The sequence below is a fragment of the Haliotis rubra genome, unplaced genomic scaffold (genome assembly GCF_003918875.1).
Source record: "Haliotis rubra isolate DU_JTF1 unplaced genomic scaffold, ASM391887v1 Scf157, whole genome shotgun sequence".
NCBI lineage: Eukaryota > Metazoa > Mollusca > Gastropoda > Lepetellida > Haliotidae > Haliotis > Haliotis rubra.
Window position 1 is genome coordinate 1065591 of NW_025765525.1, and position 15786 is coordinate 1081376.

At 42.0% G+C, this 15786-nt stretch overlaps 1 protein-coding gene across 1 annotated transcript; it reads right to left on the reverse strand.

The window, feature by feature from the left end:
- Positions 1–331: 331 nt before the first annotated feature.
- LOC124271076 (anaphase-promoting complex subunit 2-like) lies at positions 332–15708 on the reverse strand. Its single transcript, XM_046706146.1, is given in 13 exon segments — positions 332–1242; positions 1732–1961; positions 4051–4146; positions 7701–7863; positions 8178–8464; positions 9139–9314; positions 9860–9977; positions 10446–10728; positions 12817–12949; positions 13900–14005; positions 14896–14977; positions 14980–15348; positions 15621–15708. Coding segments are annotated over 13 exon segments (2328 nt in total). The 5' UTR covers positions 15696–15708; the 3' UTR covers positions 332–1032.
- Positions 15709–15786: the final 78 nt, after the last annotated feature.

Consider the following 15786-nt stretch of genomic DNA (forward strand, 5'->3'; position numbering starts at 1 on the left):
CAGGGCTTTGAAAGGTATTTCGGTTATATCACTGCTTGTCAGCTTGAGGAGGAAGGAAAGTCCAAAGTGACGCAGGTCTTTGACACCTCAACTTTGAGGGTTTCATGAGCCTGACTGACTGAGTTTAGTTTTACGCCGCTTTTAGCAATATTCCAGCAATATCACGGCGGGGGACACCAGAAATGGGCTTAACATCATGAGCATGATATTGTATCTGTGCCATGATATTGTACCTGTACCAATGTTCATAGGTTTCTGCCCCCCAAAATGGAAAGTGAGACCTGGACTGAATTCACAGGTCATGAAGAGTTGGCTGACAATAAAGGCAACATTTTGACGTTGTTTTGTTTGTTGTTTAACACCACCATTATTAACCATTCCTTCTGTAGGACAGCTGTATAGTTCAGTGATTGACATCCGAAGAATTCACCACGGAATTGGGAACCAAGTATGCAAGTCTGACCACCCGATCCCGTTAGTCACCTCTCACAACAAGTGTGGGTTAGTGAAGACTAATTGTAACCCGGATCTGGTGTGATAACATGTATATGTGACAACTCCTGGAGCCAGAGATGACAGGATGGTGGGGTGACCTCTACCAATATTGCTGTACAGTGACATACTTGTCCATAGGTACTGAGTTTACTTTTACGCGCGCTCAGCAATATTCCAGCTATATGGTAGCGGTCTGTAAACAATTGAGTCTGGACCAGACAATCCAGTGATCAACTGCACGAGCATCGATCTACGCAGTTGGGACACGGTGTGTCAACTAAGTCAGCGAGCCTGACTACCTGATCCCGATACAACCAGCATAGGATTCTGAAGATCACTTCTAACCCGGATCTTCACGGGTTACTTGTCCATAATGTCAGGATGGTTTCAGGAGCCTGTAGGCCTGACACTTTACAGTAACATACTTGTTCATAACATCAGGAGAGTGTGTACACCTGCTGGTCCCACACTGTACCGCAACATACTTGACCATAATGGCAGGGTTGTGGTCAGACCTACAATAACCCGTCAAGGACATCAGGATGGTTTCGGGAGCCTGTACACGCCACCACTGTACAACAGCTTCTGTTCCTTGACCTTCCTGTCGAGGAAGACCTTGAGCTCCTGCACACTACACTCCCCAGTACTGGGACCCTGCATGGCAAACATCCTCAACATGCTGTGGATTCGCTCTAGCGGCAGACACTCCAAGTTCGTCAACATCCCCACGATGTACGTCCAGAACACCTACAAGGATGCAACACCAATAATTAAGGTCTACAACAAGAGCACAAACTCGGTAGATTTACCATCATTTAACATGTATTCTTCATAGGAGTGACAATTTAGGTTTCTTAGGAGAAATTGTTAAATCAGGAGACATTCATAAAAAAAGGGGGACATAAGACCAAAGTATGTTTTCTTTAAGAAATCCTTCTTTTTAACATCTCCGAGAATACTGAAGAACAATCAAATACTATCTAAGGCAGGGTTTTTCATCACTGAAAGGTCACATATTCATCAACTAGTGATGAGTACAACTTTTGTCTATGAGGGGTAGTATAACAGAAACACTGTTACACTCAAAACTATGAGCTGACCAATCAGTTCATATTAAGGGGGCCCATGGGAGTGATATTTGTTGAACATTTTGTTTTCTGTGTGCCAATGCTGCAAGAGCACATTCTAGATCCATGACTGAGGATCCCCCTTTAACACTGAGTAGAAGGCAGCTACCTGTAGTTCTTCCTCCCTCTGTTCCTGTGCCGATGCCATGGCCGACTCAGCCTCGTCATCATCTGCCCCCATCATGTCGTGTGTGCCTCCCTTGTGTTCCTCCACCAGGACGAAGGTGTCCGGCACCTCCTCCTTCAACAGCCCCTGACTCTGCCAGTACGTGATCTTCCGGCGCAGTGCGGATGCAGGCATTTGGAGGACGCTGCTCAACTCATCAACTGTCCATTTACCTGAAACATTCACAACAATCATTATAAGACACAACATGTCCACCTGTGCCTACTGTCAGTGGAAGGAGCTCACTGATGAATGGTATGCTGAATGCCTGTTATTTTTCCCATACATTGTTTCTCTAAACTAAAAGCGATGTCCAGTAACCATCATAACTGTATTATGGTACATAATTAAAATTGAAACTATGTCAGAAACTGCATGATAATGGCAGCATGTACAGCAGACAACAGACCCAGGGGAGACCACTGTTTAAGATGAAGTGGGGCATGAGTTATCTACCTTGACTCGGGTACTGCATGATGATGGCAGCATGTACAGGGGAGACCACTGTGTAAGATGAAGTGGGGCATGAGTTATCTACCTTAACTCGGGTACTGCATGATGATGGCAGCATGTACAGGGGAGACCATGAGGTGGGTGGGGATGGGATCTACCTACCTACCTTGACGGGTACTGCATTATGATGGCAGCATGTACAGGGGAGACCACTGTGTGAGATGTGGTGGGACATGAGTTATCTACCTTGACTCGGGAACTGCATTATGATGGCAGCATGTACAGGGGAGACCACTGTTTAAGATGGGGTGGGACATGAGTTATCTACCTTAACTCGGGTACTGCATGATGATGGCAGCATGTACAGGGGAGACCACTGTGTGAGATGTGGTGGGACATGAGTTATCTACCTTGACTTTGGAACTGCATGATGATGGCAGCATGTACAGGGCAGACCACTGTGTGAGATGTGGTGGGACATGAGTTATCTACCTTGACTCGGGAACTGCATTATGATGGCAGCATGTACAGGGGAGACCACTGTTTAAGATGGGGTGGGACATGAGTTATCTACCTTAACTCGGGTACTGCATGATGATGGCAGCATGTACAGGGGAGACCACTGTGTGAGATGTGGTGGGACATGAGTTATCTACCTTGACTTTGGAACTGCATGATGATGGCAGCATGTACAGGGCAGACCACTGTATGAGATGTGGTGGGGCATGAGTTATCTACCTTGACTCGGGTACTGCATGATGATTGCAGCATGTACAGGGGAGACCACTGTGTGAGATGTGGTGGGGCATGAGTTATCTACCGTGACTCGGGTACTGCATGATGATGGCAGCATGTACAAGGGAGACCACTGTGTAAGATGAAGTGGGGCATGAGTTATCTACCTTAACTCGGGTACTGCATGATGATGGCAGCATGTACAGGGGAGACCACTGTGTAAGATGAAGTGGGGCATGAGTTATCTACCTTAACTCGGGTACTGCATGATGATGGCAGCATGTACAGGGGAGACCACTGTGTGAGGTGGGATGGGATATGAGTTATCTACCTTGACTCGGGTACTGCATGATGATGGCAGCATGTACAGGAGACCACTGTATGAGATGTGGTGGGACATGAGTTATCTACCTTGTCTCTGGAACTGCATTATGATGGCAGCATGTACAGGGGAGACCACTGTATGAGATGTGGTGGGACATGAGTTATCTACCTTGACTCGGGTACTGCATGATGATGGCAGCATGTACAGGGGAGATCACTGTGTGAGATGTGGTGGGGCATGAGTTATCTACCTTGACTCGGGTACTGCATGATGATGGCAGCATGTACAGGGGAGATCACTGTGTGAGATGTGGTGGGGCATGAGTTATCTACCTCGACTCAGGTACTGCATGATGATGGCAGCATGTACAGGGGAGATCACTGTGTGAGATGGGGTAGGGCATGAGTTATCTACCTTGACTTTGGAACTGCATGATGATGGCAGCATGTACAGGGGAGACCACTGTGTGAGATGGGGTGGGGCATGAGTTATCTACCTTGACTCGGACCACTGCATGATGATGGCAGCATGTACAGGGGAGACCACTGTGTGAGATGGGGTGGGGGTTATCTATGAGTTATCTACCTTGACTCTGGAACTGCATGATGATGGCAGCATGTACAGGGGAGACCACTGTGTGAGATGGGGTGGGGCATGAGTTATCTACCTTGTCTCTGGAACTGCATGATGATGGCAGCATGTACAGGGGAGATCACTGTGTGAGATGGGGTGGGGCATGAGTTATCTACCTTGTCTCTGGAACTGCATGATGATGGCAGCATGTACAGGGGAGACAGAGAATGGCAGCACCTGTTCCTTCAGCTCAATCTCAATGTTCACGAGGCCTGTCAGAGAAACAGAGCGATTGCTGACTAAGGTGTATCGTGACTGGTCACCAGACTCTACCAAAGTTGACTAACATCAGCAACTGTACACTTTCTTCTAAACATATTCGTTACTATCATCTCAGATAATTAAACTGAAATAATTTTACAAGATTAAGTCAGTCATAAACTGCAAAAACAATCAATACTGCAAGCAGAAGAAGATACCATGAAAAGACAACAAAATACAGCAGACTAGCAAACATATCATGAGGTCACAGATGACAGCTGAACTGAACGACTATCTTTGTAGGCGAATTAGATGCTTGATTGGCATTTTAGAAGATGATATTTGATGAACATAGAGATTTTTCTGGGTTACATCTTCTTTTTTATTCTCGAGTACAACGTTTCAGGGCTTGTTCTGGCCCCATCATCAGGTAAACTGAACAGTAACTGTTAACTCTGGCCGTGACGTCACAATGCTTATGACGTCACAATGCTATGACGACGCAATACATGTGGTGGTCAATAGATACAGATGACATGGCTAATAGAATACATGTTATTATGAATATATAAGATGTCATTTACTGCAAAATTAATGGATCAATTTAGAACTGTGCAGATACTTATACAAAATTGTTGATTGAATTAGAAATGTACAGAGACGTATTTATAAATGTATAGAATGTAAAGTAATAGCAGTGTATACATAGAAATTATGCTTTATACATGGGAACAGTGACGAGGGTAGGGTATTGTCTTATTGTTTTATGTACCATGCATTTGGGAGGTAGACACCCTGGTCCCTGTTTATTGCTGGTTTTGTGCGTTTGATGAAGATAGCCTCAATCAACTTGCGTTTACGCCAGTCACTGATGTTTTTTTGAGAGGACTTCAGTTTCCCAGTCAATTTCATGATCGGGATTATTCATAATGTGTTCAGAAACTGCAGATTTCAGATCTGATTTGTCCACTGAAGTTTTGTGTTCTTTCACACGTGTAGCTACTGGTCTGCCTGTCTCACCAATGTAGATGTCACCACAGTCACATTTCAGTTTATACACACAGCCTTTGTGCCAAATCCAAACTTGATAGTTACAAGGAGAAAACTGTTGTCAACCTAAGTAGCAAAACTCTAAGTGCAGCTCAGAAATCCTTGTTGTCTAAAGGACTTAAATTTATCCCAACAACAGCTTCAGCCAACTCAGATGACTACATCGCAAGCATAGAAAGTGGTCTTCAACAACTTGCACCAAACGGAAATGTAGACTACTTGCGTCATCAGATATCGGCCTTGCTACAGCAACAACCCAAGAATAAACCCAACCTGACCAAAGATGAAAAAAGTGCCATAGCAGATTTACGTGATGATGCTGACATCACTATCACCGAAGCCGACAAAGGAAAAGCAGCCGTCATTATGAATACACCTGAATTCCTGACCCTGGTTAACACTACCTTAAGTGATACCTCCACCTACAAACTAGTGTCTAAGGACCCAACTGCAAAGTTAGAATCTAAACATAAGAAGAACCTGAAAACACTTCATGACAAAGGTGAGATTAATGATATCATACACAACAAACTGAATCCCAACAACTCCCAGCCACCTTACGCTCGTGCCACCATCAAAATTCATAAATCGCCAGTGAAGACCAGAATTTTAGTGTGCTCCCGAGGGTCGGTATTTTACAATACTGCCCAATTCCTGTCGAAACTTTTATCACCATTAGGGAAAGAAGGTAAATCCTTCATCACTGATTCATCATCATTTGTTAACAAACTTAAGGATTACCAAGCTTGTGGCACCATGGTCAGTTATGACGTGGTAGACTTATTCACTAACATTCCTCTAGAAGAATCCCTAGCAATCCTACGATCCCGATTAGAGTCCTGTATAGACCATATCGAAACAAAACTTTCCATCGACAGCATCATCAGCCTTGTATCCAGCTGTTTTGAAACATCCTATTTCACGTGGCAAGATCAGATATATCAGCAGATTCATGGTCTGCCCATGGGATCTCCACTCTCACCTCTCATAACTGAGATATTCATGACCAACTTTGAGGAAATTGCTCTGGCTACTTCACCATTCCAACCACTATGTTGGCACAGGAAAGTTTATGACACGTTCTCTATCCTAGACAACCATCATGACCCCAATGCACTCCTAGATCACCTCAACAATCAACACCCTAGAATTAAGTTACGATGGAAACAGAACAGCATAACAACCTCCCTTTCTTGGACATCGCCATTGACAACTCAAACACCCAGCTCATCACGTCGGTCTATCGGAAACCTACCCACACAGAAAATATATTCACTATCACTCAAACCACCATCCCCAAATCAAGAGAGCAATTGTTGCCACACTTGCGAGACGCCCGAAAAAGATTTGTAAGCCTGACCTACTGCAACAAGAAACAGACCACCTGATGACAACATTCATCACATACAATGGTTATCCAAAGAACCTTGTTGAAACCACCATAAAGAAAACACTACAAGATCAAGTTCAGCCTCCTCCGAAACCTGAACCATCTCCCATCCGCATCAACATCCCGTATGTTGGGCCCATCAGCCACCAAGTCAGCAGACTCCTAAAGAAAATGGCCAGCATTGACACCACTTTCTCGTCTGGCAAAACCCTTAAAACTTTGCTACGTGCAAATGGTAAGGGGTGCAATCACGCTATATCCAACCCTAAAGGCTGTGTGTATAAACTGAAATGTGACTGTGGTGACATCTACATTGGTGAGACAGGCAGACCAGTAGCTACACGTGTGAAAGAACACAAAACTTCAGTGGACAAATCAGATCTGAAATCTGCAGTTTCTGAACACATTATGAATAATCCCGATCATGAAATTGACTGGGAAACTGAAGTCCTCTCAAAAAACATCAGTGACTGGCGTAAACGCAAGTTGATTGAGGCTATCTTCATCAAACGCACAAAACCAGCAATAAACAGGGACCAGGGTGTCTACCTCCCAAATGCATGGTACATAAAACAATAAGACAATACCCTACCTCGTCACTGTTCCCATGTATAAAGCATAATTTCTATGTATACACTGCTATTACTTTACATTCTATACATTTATAAATACGTCTCTGTACATTTCTAATTCAATCAACAATTTTGTATAAGTATCTGCACAGTTCTAAATTGATCCATTAATTTTGCAGTAAATGACATCTTATATATTCATAATAACATGTATTCTATTAGCCATGTCATCTGTATCTATTGACCACCACATGTATTGCGTCGTCATAGCATTGTGACGTCATAAGCATTGTGACGTCACGGCCAGAGTTAACAGTTACTGTTCAGTTTACCTGATGATGGGGCCAGAACAAGCCCTGAAACGTTGTACTCGAGAATAAAAAGAAGATGTAACCCAGAAAAATCTCTATGTTTATCTTTGTAGGCGTTTGCCAGTGATTCTGACAGAAAAACAACTGGCATATCACAGATAAAGATCTAAGAATACATGTAGTAAGTAACTTTAAAATGATATCGCTACTGGATATCTACAAAAAGAATGGCAGAAACTTACCTAAGTGGGGTTTATAGCTAAGGGTTCTGTTTCCTTTCAGTGCCTCAAAACGTTTGGTGTAGTTTTCCAAAGCTTTCTGCATTTCTTCTGGCAGAGTTATCTTCTCTTCTCTGAAGGCTGGCCAAAACTGAGCTGACAGGATCATGGCATTCATCTCAATATCCTGGAAAATGATTCAAGTAACAACCACTATTATCATCATCATCATCATCATCATCATCATCATCATCATCATCATCATCATCGTTATCATCATCTTTTTCGTTGTTGCAACAAATGCTCAGGTGGTCAAACTCACTGACTTGCTTTGACACATTTCATCATATCCCAATTGCGTAGATCGATGTACATGCTGTTGATCACTGAATGTCTGTTCCAGACTCAATTATTTACATACTGCTGTCATATAGCTAGAGTATTGTTGAGAGTGGCGTTAAACAACATCCAAACCAAACAAATCGTTATTGCAGCACCTACCTCCTTGACCCCTAGCTGGGCCTTCTCCTCAGTGATCCTGGTGTTAATTCTCTTAGAGTCCGCAACGTCCTTCAGCATCACCTCACAGTAGTGCAGCTGCGACTCCCCAAACCTAAGCTTCAACAGCTCCAGGTAGCGCAGCTCACGCTCAATGTCATACGTGAACTGGGTCAGGATGCGGTCCGCCAGCAGTGTGCGGTACTCGTTCACAAACAGCTCTTTGCTGCCGTAGATGTTCACCAACATACTGATGATATCAGACGCTCTCCGGCTCTTGGATGTTGTAGCTGGAAAGAAACATTAACCATAGACAACACACCTAAGATAGCAAAGTGATTGAGTGAGTTGGGTTTAACATCACTTCTAACAGTATTCTATTTACGTACACCATGTCAACTTAATGTGAGAAAGCCTTAAGGTCCTAGACTTTTATCACTTTGGAAAGACCCATGAGTAAGGGTATGGTGCTCACAAACCTAGAACCATAGAGAGGGTGAACTGGATTCAAACCCAAAATCATACCTTTTGTGCTTGCCCAAGGGAAGCAACTGCAGACAGGAATTGAGACAACTGAGCCGTCCATGGCCTCTACGACAACAAGGACATGAGCTGTCTTAACTGCTGTTTCAGAAAAAGGTCTTCTTCTATTACTGCTAGACCCTGTGTTGTTTTACACTTTGATTAACAAAATTCCAAGATTTTCACAGCAACCATTCAAATTCCAGGATTTTCACAGCAGCCTGGTATATGATCAACCCTGTGATAAGGCTGGAATATTGCTAAAATTGGCAATACATACCAATAACTTTGACATATCTGCATCAGGGTGAGAAACTTGGATTTAAAGCTACTTTTAACAACATTCCAGCAATATCATTTTTCCAATTCAAGAAATCAAACCAACTTGGCATGATGAGTGAACACATTAGCCTCTTGGCTACCTCACCACCTCTTAACTTACATGGATCAGCATCCACCGGGTCGGGCATCCAGCTCTGCCAGTCGTCACTCTCGTCATCACTCTGCACCCCCTCGTCCAGCAGCAGTGGCTGGGACTTGACCAGCTCGTCCAGCAGCTCATTGCTCCCCTCGTCTGTCAAGCTGCTCACAATGCATCGCACTGTGTCATCCCTGGATCTGGAGACATGAGGACAAAACTAATACTCTCCACAAAAATCACAGAGGATTTGATAAATGAGGATTTATTATTATTAATTAATTACAAGGACTTCCTATATACTTTAGAGAGCATCTGGGCTTTCAGAAGAATTTGATGTTGTTTAAACACATCAAACATAGTCTGACATGCCATACCTGGGACCGCCTCCGTGGTGTAGTGGTTAGAGCGTCCGCCCGGAGAGCGGAAGGTTTCGGGTTCGATCCCGACCGCGTCATACCAAAAGACGTTAAAATATGGTACTTGTTGGTCCCTGCCTGGCGCTCGGCATTTAATGGGTACAACAAGGACTGGTCGGCTCGGAGTCAGTATAATGTGTCTGAGTGGGGTATTCATGCTTCACTGCGGCATGGTATCTCAGTGGGCTAGCACTATAAAACCAGCTTAAGTCTGAGCTAGTACAAGCAGCCGCACATACACATACACACGCATGCACGTCGTCATATGAGCGAAATATTCTCAAGCACGACGTTAAACCCAATTTCACCTCACCTCACCACCATACCTGAGATACTTGCGTACAGGTTCACATACAAGTTCCAAGATGACCCCGGCAGGGTCAAGGACTCGCAGAGACCGGATGGCAGCAATGTACGCTGTCAGAATATCAGCTGTGTTCACACCTGAAAATAACAAGTTCTTCATCATACTGTCCGTAAAGACATACTTACTGCTGGGTGGGTGGATAAAAGGATGGTTGAAAGGCAGATTGGTGGATAGGTGGGTGGTTGATTGGGAGATCAGTGGACAGGTGGGTGGTTGTTTGGCATAAGGGTGGATAGGTGGGTGGTTGTTTGGCATAAGGGTGGATAGGTGGGTGGTTGTTTGGCATAAGGGTGGATAGGTGGGTGGTTGTTTGGCATAAGGGTGGATAGGTGGATGATTGATGGACAGATGGGTGGATGGTTGATTGGCGGATGGGCTGGTGGTTGGGTTCTCCTTTGAACATTGTTTGCTGAGCCAATCAGATACCAAAGAATTCCTTGCAATTTATCTAATTTTTAAACTTATCCTATGTCATGTTATGCACTTTCACTTGATCCTTGTGATGAGTTCAAGTTCATGGTGATGCTGCAATGTGTCCCTCTCACCTGGGTGCAACAGTCTGTTCTCGAGTGCCCCTCTCAAGGACGACACCAGGTGGGAGCGGAAGTCAGTTTTGTCCAGACAAACTTTCAGGTCCATGATTGCCGGCTCGGACTCAGGAAACTCAATAATGATATTAAACAGCTGATCTATCAGTGCCTTGGCATATGTCTCGTACAGGAAGTGGAGTAGTCTCCCCTTGAAGGCTGATATACATTCAGGTCCAGAACTCGTCCGATTGCCTGCGTAGATGATGTTTAGCCATCCAAGCACCTTGCTGTCAAGCCACTGGGAGAAAACAGGTTTGGTCATTGAATAACAAGACTGCATGGTATTACTGGTATGCTAGTATTCCGCAAAACACTTTTCAAACAAAACTTATTGCAATACTGTTTTCTGCTCTTGCATGTTGAGAAAAAGGAATATAACAAATTGTTTTATTATTTGTATCGTTTAACCTAAAATCTACACAGAAATGTGCACATGCAGGAGAGATTTTATTCCCATACTGTTATCTACCCTGTATCCATGAAAACAAAATATCAGTGACTATACACACTGAAATAAGTATTACTAAGCAAGGTGAGGTGAGGTGAAATTGGGTTTATCGTGGGTAGCGAGAATATTTCACTCATATGACGCACGCATGCGTAGGTGTATGTGTATGTGTAGCTGCTTGTACTAAAGTACTGTCGGAAATGCTAGAAAATGCTTTTCAGCCTTAATTTCTTTATAAAGGTGATAAATGTACTATGTTGTCAATATAATAACTCGCCTATAGTGTACCTAATTTTTTATTTCAATTGATTTAACATTCCCATGCATTTAAAGGGCAGTTTACAGGAGAGAATATGGTACCAAAACAACAACTTAAGATTTTTTCAGTTCAACAACAGAAATCTGAAATAGTCTTTACATTTATGTTAATAATACAGGTGCGGTGTAAAAAATATGAATCAAGCGCTTTTTCTTTAACAAATAAATGTTGAATGTTTGTGTTACTTTACTTAATTATCGTTTCTTTATTGAAGAAATATTTATATAAATGGTAAGTCTTGATAAATAAGTTTCCGTCATGCATGCACATCTTTATCACACAGCGTCCACTATGGCCAACTATTTGAAGTCAATTGTTGCAAAGGTTTATAAGTTTTTTTGTGCTTAGAAAGACAGAGGTAAACCTTTCATTAGTTTAGAAAGGGTTTATTACAGAACTTGTAGAGCTGTCTGTATGTCTTACCAACAAGTTTACAATATTGTAAACAAATCAGACAAGACAGGGGCCGCCTTCAAAAGCACAACGGGACGTAAAACATCCTTTGACAACTTTGAAAAGGGAGTACTTAGGCAGGCGGTCTACAAACTTTATGAGAAGAAGAATATATACATTCTAAAGAAGCTACACCAGTGACTTCCGTTAAATCTTTGGCCAATGTTCACAACTAGATTAAACTGACCAAATTACATCCATATTGTTGCAATGAAATATACTGTTGACATGCAAAACATTTATTAAAGCGTTGCACATTTCTACAATCAATCGATAAGATAACACAAGTGATAGGATTCTTTCCAATGTACAGTAATTCAGAGTATGTTTATTTGAAACAAACACACATACACTCATACATAAATGATCCCATACATAACCAATGCATTATACTATACGCACACATATTCAACATTTTGAAGAAAACATCTATTGAGATGACCCTTCCCCCGAGCGTGTGCTAAGGTGTCAATTTCACCTGTCGATACGTGCATGCTGATAGCGTAACACAGGCAGTTAATGTTTGTATCAAATAACGTCCCACTACCCGTTTTTTGGTATTTTCATCATTCAAAACACATTTTAGGGCATGTCTCAAAATTTATTCCCTCGGTCTACAGTAGGTAGATGTTTCTTAAAGTGATATTTGTTATTTAAGTAATTGTAATACCTCTGAATTACAAATATAAGTCTAAAAGCACTTTTCTAGCATTTCGACAGTACTTTAGCCCAGACTCAAGCTGGTTTTATAGTGCTAGCCACTGAGATATCATGCCGCGAGTGAAGCATGAATACCCCACTCAGACACATTATACTGACTCGAAGCCGACCAGTCCTTGTTGTACCCATTAATGCTGAGCCAAGCGTGGACCAACAAGTACCATATTTTACGCGCTCTTTTGGTATGGCGGTCGGGGATCGAACCCACAACCTTCCGCTCTCCGGGGACGCTCTAACCACTACACCATTGAGGCGGTTTACTAAGCAAGGTCAATCAATCATTGTCAACAATGGTGATGGAATATCACAGATATCAGCCAAATGATATCTCCTGCTTTGTATCACAAACAGCAACAGAAGCTCCTAATGTGTTTATCCTATCTCACCTTCTGCAGCGTGTCCAAGTATGATGTCTCATAGTTGCCCTTACATGTGTCCTCGATGTGGTGCTTGATCTGCTCATGTACAGTGGTGGTGACAGCTGCCCCAGATATCCGCTCCAGGATACCCATGTCGTCACTGTATATACACACCATCAATCCCATGTAAATTGTAATGACAGTTTTATAGTGCTAGCCCAAGGAGATTACCACCAGTTTACTGTGGATACCCTACTCTGACAAAGATATAATCATGATAATGATATGTCAGTGAACTCACGAATGTCTGGATTTAAGTCACAATGAATGTCTCAACATACTGAAGAGGCATATGTTCTGTTCTTGCATCTGCACGTTGACATGAAAGTGGATTCCAGTGAGGTATCCAATCCCAACTTGGTGGGTAGGTAAGAAGCAAGTGAGGTGATGGGGACCTCAAATCTTCCTTGAGTTACTATTGTATTGACGTAGTTAACATTCTAGAAACTTCTCGAATGATGAAACTTGCTACAGATTCTTACAAAAAAGGGAGGTAACTCTTAATCACACGTTTCGTGCAGATTGGCAACTTCAGCATCCAATATTTTACGAGGATTTCAGTCTTTTGCTGCCATTGTAAATCACTTTTAATGAACCCATAAGTGTCGCTACTACAAAATATATCTATCACATAACATACTGTCTATAATCTGATAATAATTAATATAAAACACTCAGTCTACAACATTACACTCTATGGATATCATAATACTGGGTCTACTACAAAATATATCTATCACAAAACATACTGTCTATAATCTGATAATAATTAATATAAAACACTCAGTCTACAACATTACACTCTATGGATATCATAATACTGGGTCTACTACAAAATATATCTATCACATAACATACTGTCTATAATCTGATTATAATTAATATAAAACACTCAGTCTACATTACACTCTATGGATATCATAATACTGTGTATCACATATATCTCTGTCTATCAGTGAGCTTAATTTTATGCCGGACTCAGCAATATTCCAGCTATACGGTGGTTCTGTCTAACACATAACACTCTGTCTATCACCATGATTCACTTACAGTTTACTGTTGACTGCATGAAATTTCTCCATGATATCCTGACATCGACAGCTGTCTGACTCTTCACCACATCCATTACAAGACCCAAGATCTTCATCTTCTCCTTCTTGCAACAGGAAATGTAACATCAACAAACTAATATCAGCAACTCTATTGAAAAATATAATCTACACCTTTATCTTACAACTATCCATGAATTTACCATGACTTATATACATATGGACAGTAATAAACCCACTGGTGTTTGAATAACTGGAATCTGTAGCAAATCAAAACATCTATTTCCAAATTTTCTTTAACTCAAAACAAATTCTACACTGATATCATTCCATAAAATGTCAAACAGAAACATATACTGGGATTATATAAGACAAAGAAGGGAATATAAAACATAATATGCAAATTAGTTTTATTTATGGTTGTCATTGTAACAAACATTTCACTGGAAATAATATGCTCCCTGAATCAAGTGACTTGCCATTCGATGTGTCATTAATATCACCAGCAACACTGTATTCTCTGTACCATGTAATCACTCTTGGTGTCTAATTGGCAATGCGCCCGGGACTGCCTGACAATCATCATACGCTATACATGCTATAAATCAGGGGTGGAAATAACCCATTGCCCGACGTCCGAGTCCAGTGTTTTTTTCTGTCGGGCAAGCAACTTTGTATATCACACTGTACCGGTGTCCAGTTGACTTTCCAATGTTTATTATGTTGTTTATTTAAAAAATCAGCAAAAAAACAGTTGGTATAGTGGGAAAATAATCAGGGCAAGTGACTTTACATGTGCCACTGTACCGGAGTACACTAGCAATTTTAAACTTATTTCCATCCCTGTAAATATGCAACATGACAAACATATGGCTACAGGTGAGTGAGCTTAGTTTTATGCCGCTTTTAGCAATACTCCAGCAATATCACAGCTGGGAACTATGGCTACAGGAAATTACAATAAATTCTCATATAACCAACAAACAGTGAACATTACCTTCATCATCTGCACTTGTGTGATGAAAGACTTTAAATGCCTCAGAATAAAACTTTTCTACAGCTGTCAAAAAGTTTTTGGGAACAGTAAAAAAAAGATGACAGCTTTATAGAAGGTGACTACTAGGGCCGATATTCTCTGTGGGGATTCATCATCGGACTCCATCTTGTCCCTCCGCATCACCTCCAGACGCTGCAGACTTGCAGAGTATGACGATGTGACGCCATGGAGATACGTCACAGCTTTGTACAGCTGGCCACATGGATTACAGCTGTCTGTTTCTGCAGGTATAAAGTGTCTCCAGAACTCTGGCCCTACTCTGTGTCGGAGATCCTGTTGTAATGTTTCCAGGAACCACTCTTCTATGATGTGGTCCACACCCTCTTGCTTCATCACTGCTAGGGCATTCTGGAAGTCTGACTCCGGACTGGGGCGATGGGATTCTACAGGTGTCTGAAAAATATATCCAACTCAACATATTGTTGCTATAAATATGTAGTGCAGTTAGAATTCTTCCTCACTGACTTCATCTGCCATTTATTTATCATTTACTAATATGCTTATTTAGTATGGACTGACCCTAATGACAGACTGACAATCGAGCACTATCAATATCTAGTCGAAGTAGGTGTTATTTACAGCAAATAAGTCTTTGACGGTGTCAAATTTAGAGGTGGTCTAAGTGAGGCAAACGTATAATAACATCCCATATATTGTTGACATACATTTTCGTTTGTTGGCGTCAGGACTGCAGATATAACACCCCATGCCTTGTTCAAAACGTCTACATTTGCCGCCATGTTGGATACCTCTTGCACGGTAAAGTAAAAAGTTAACTTCGTGTGTGATACGCGTAGTTATTAGTTAATCAAACACATATAGTAGTAAATA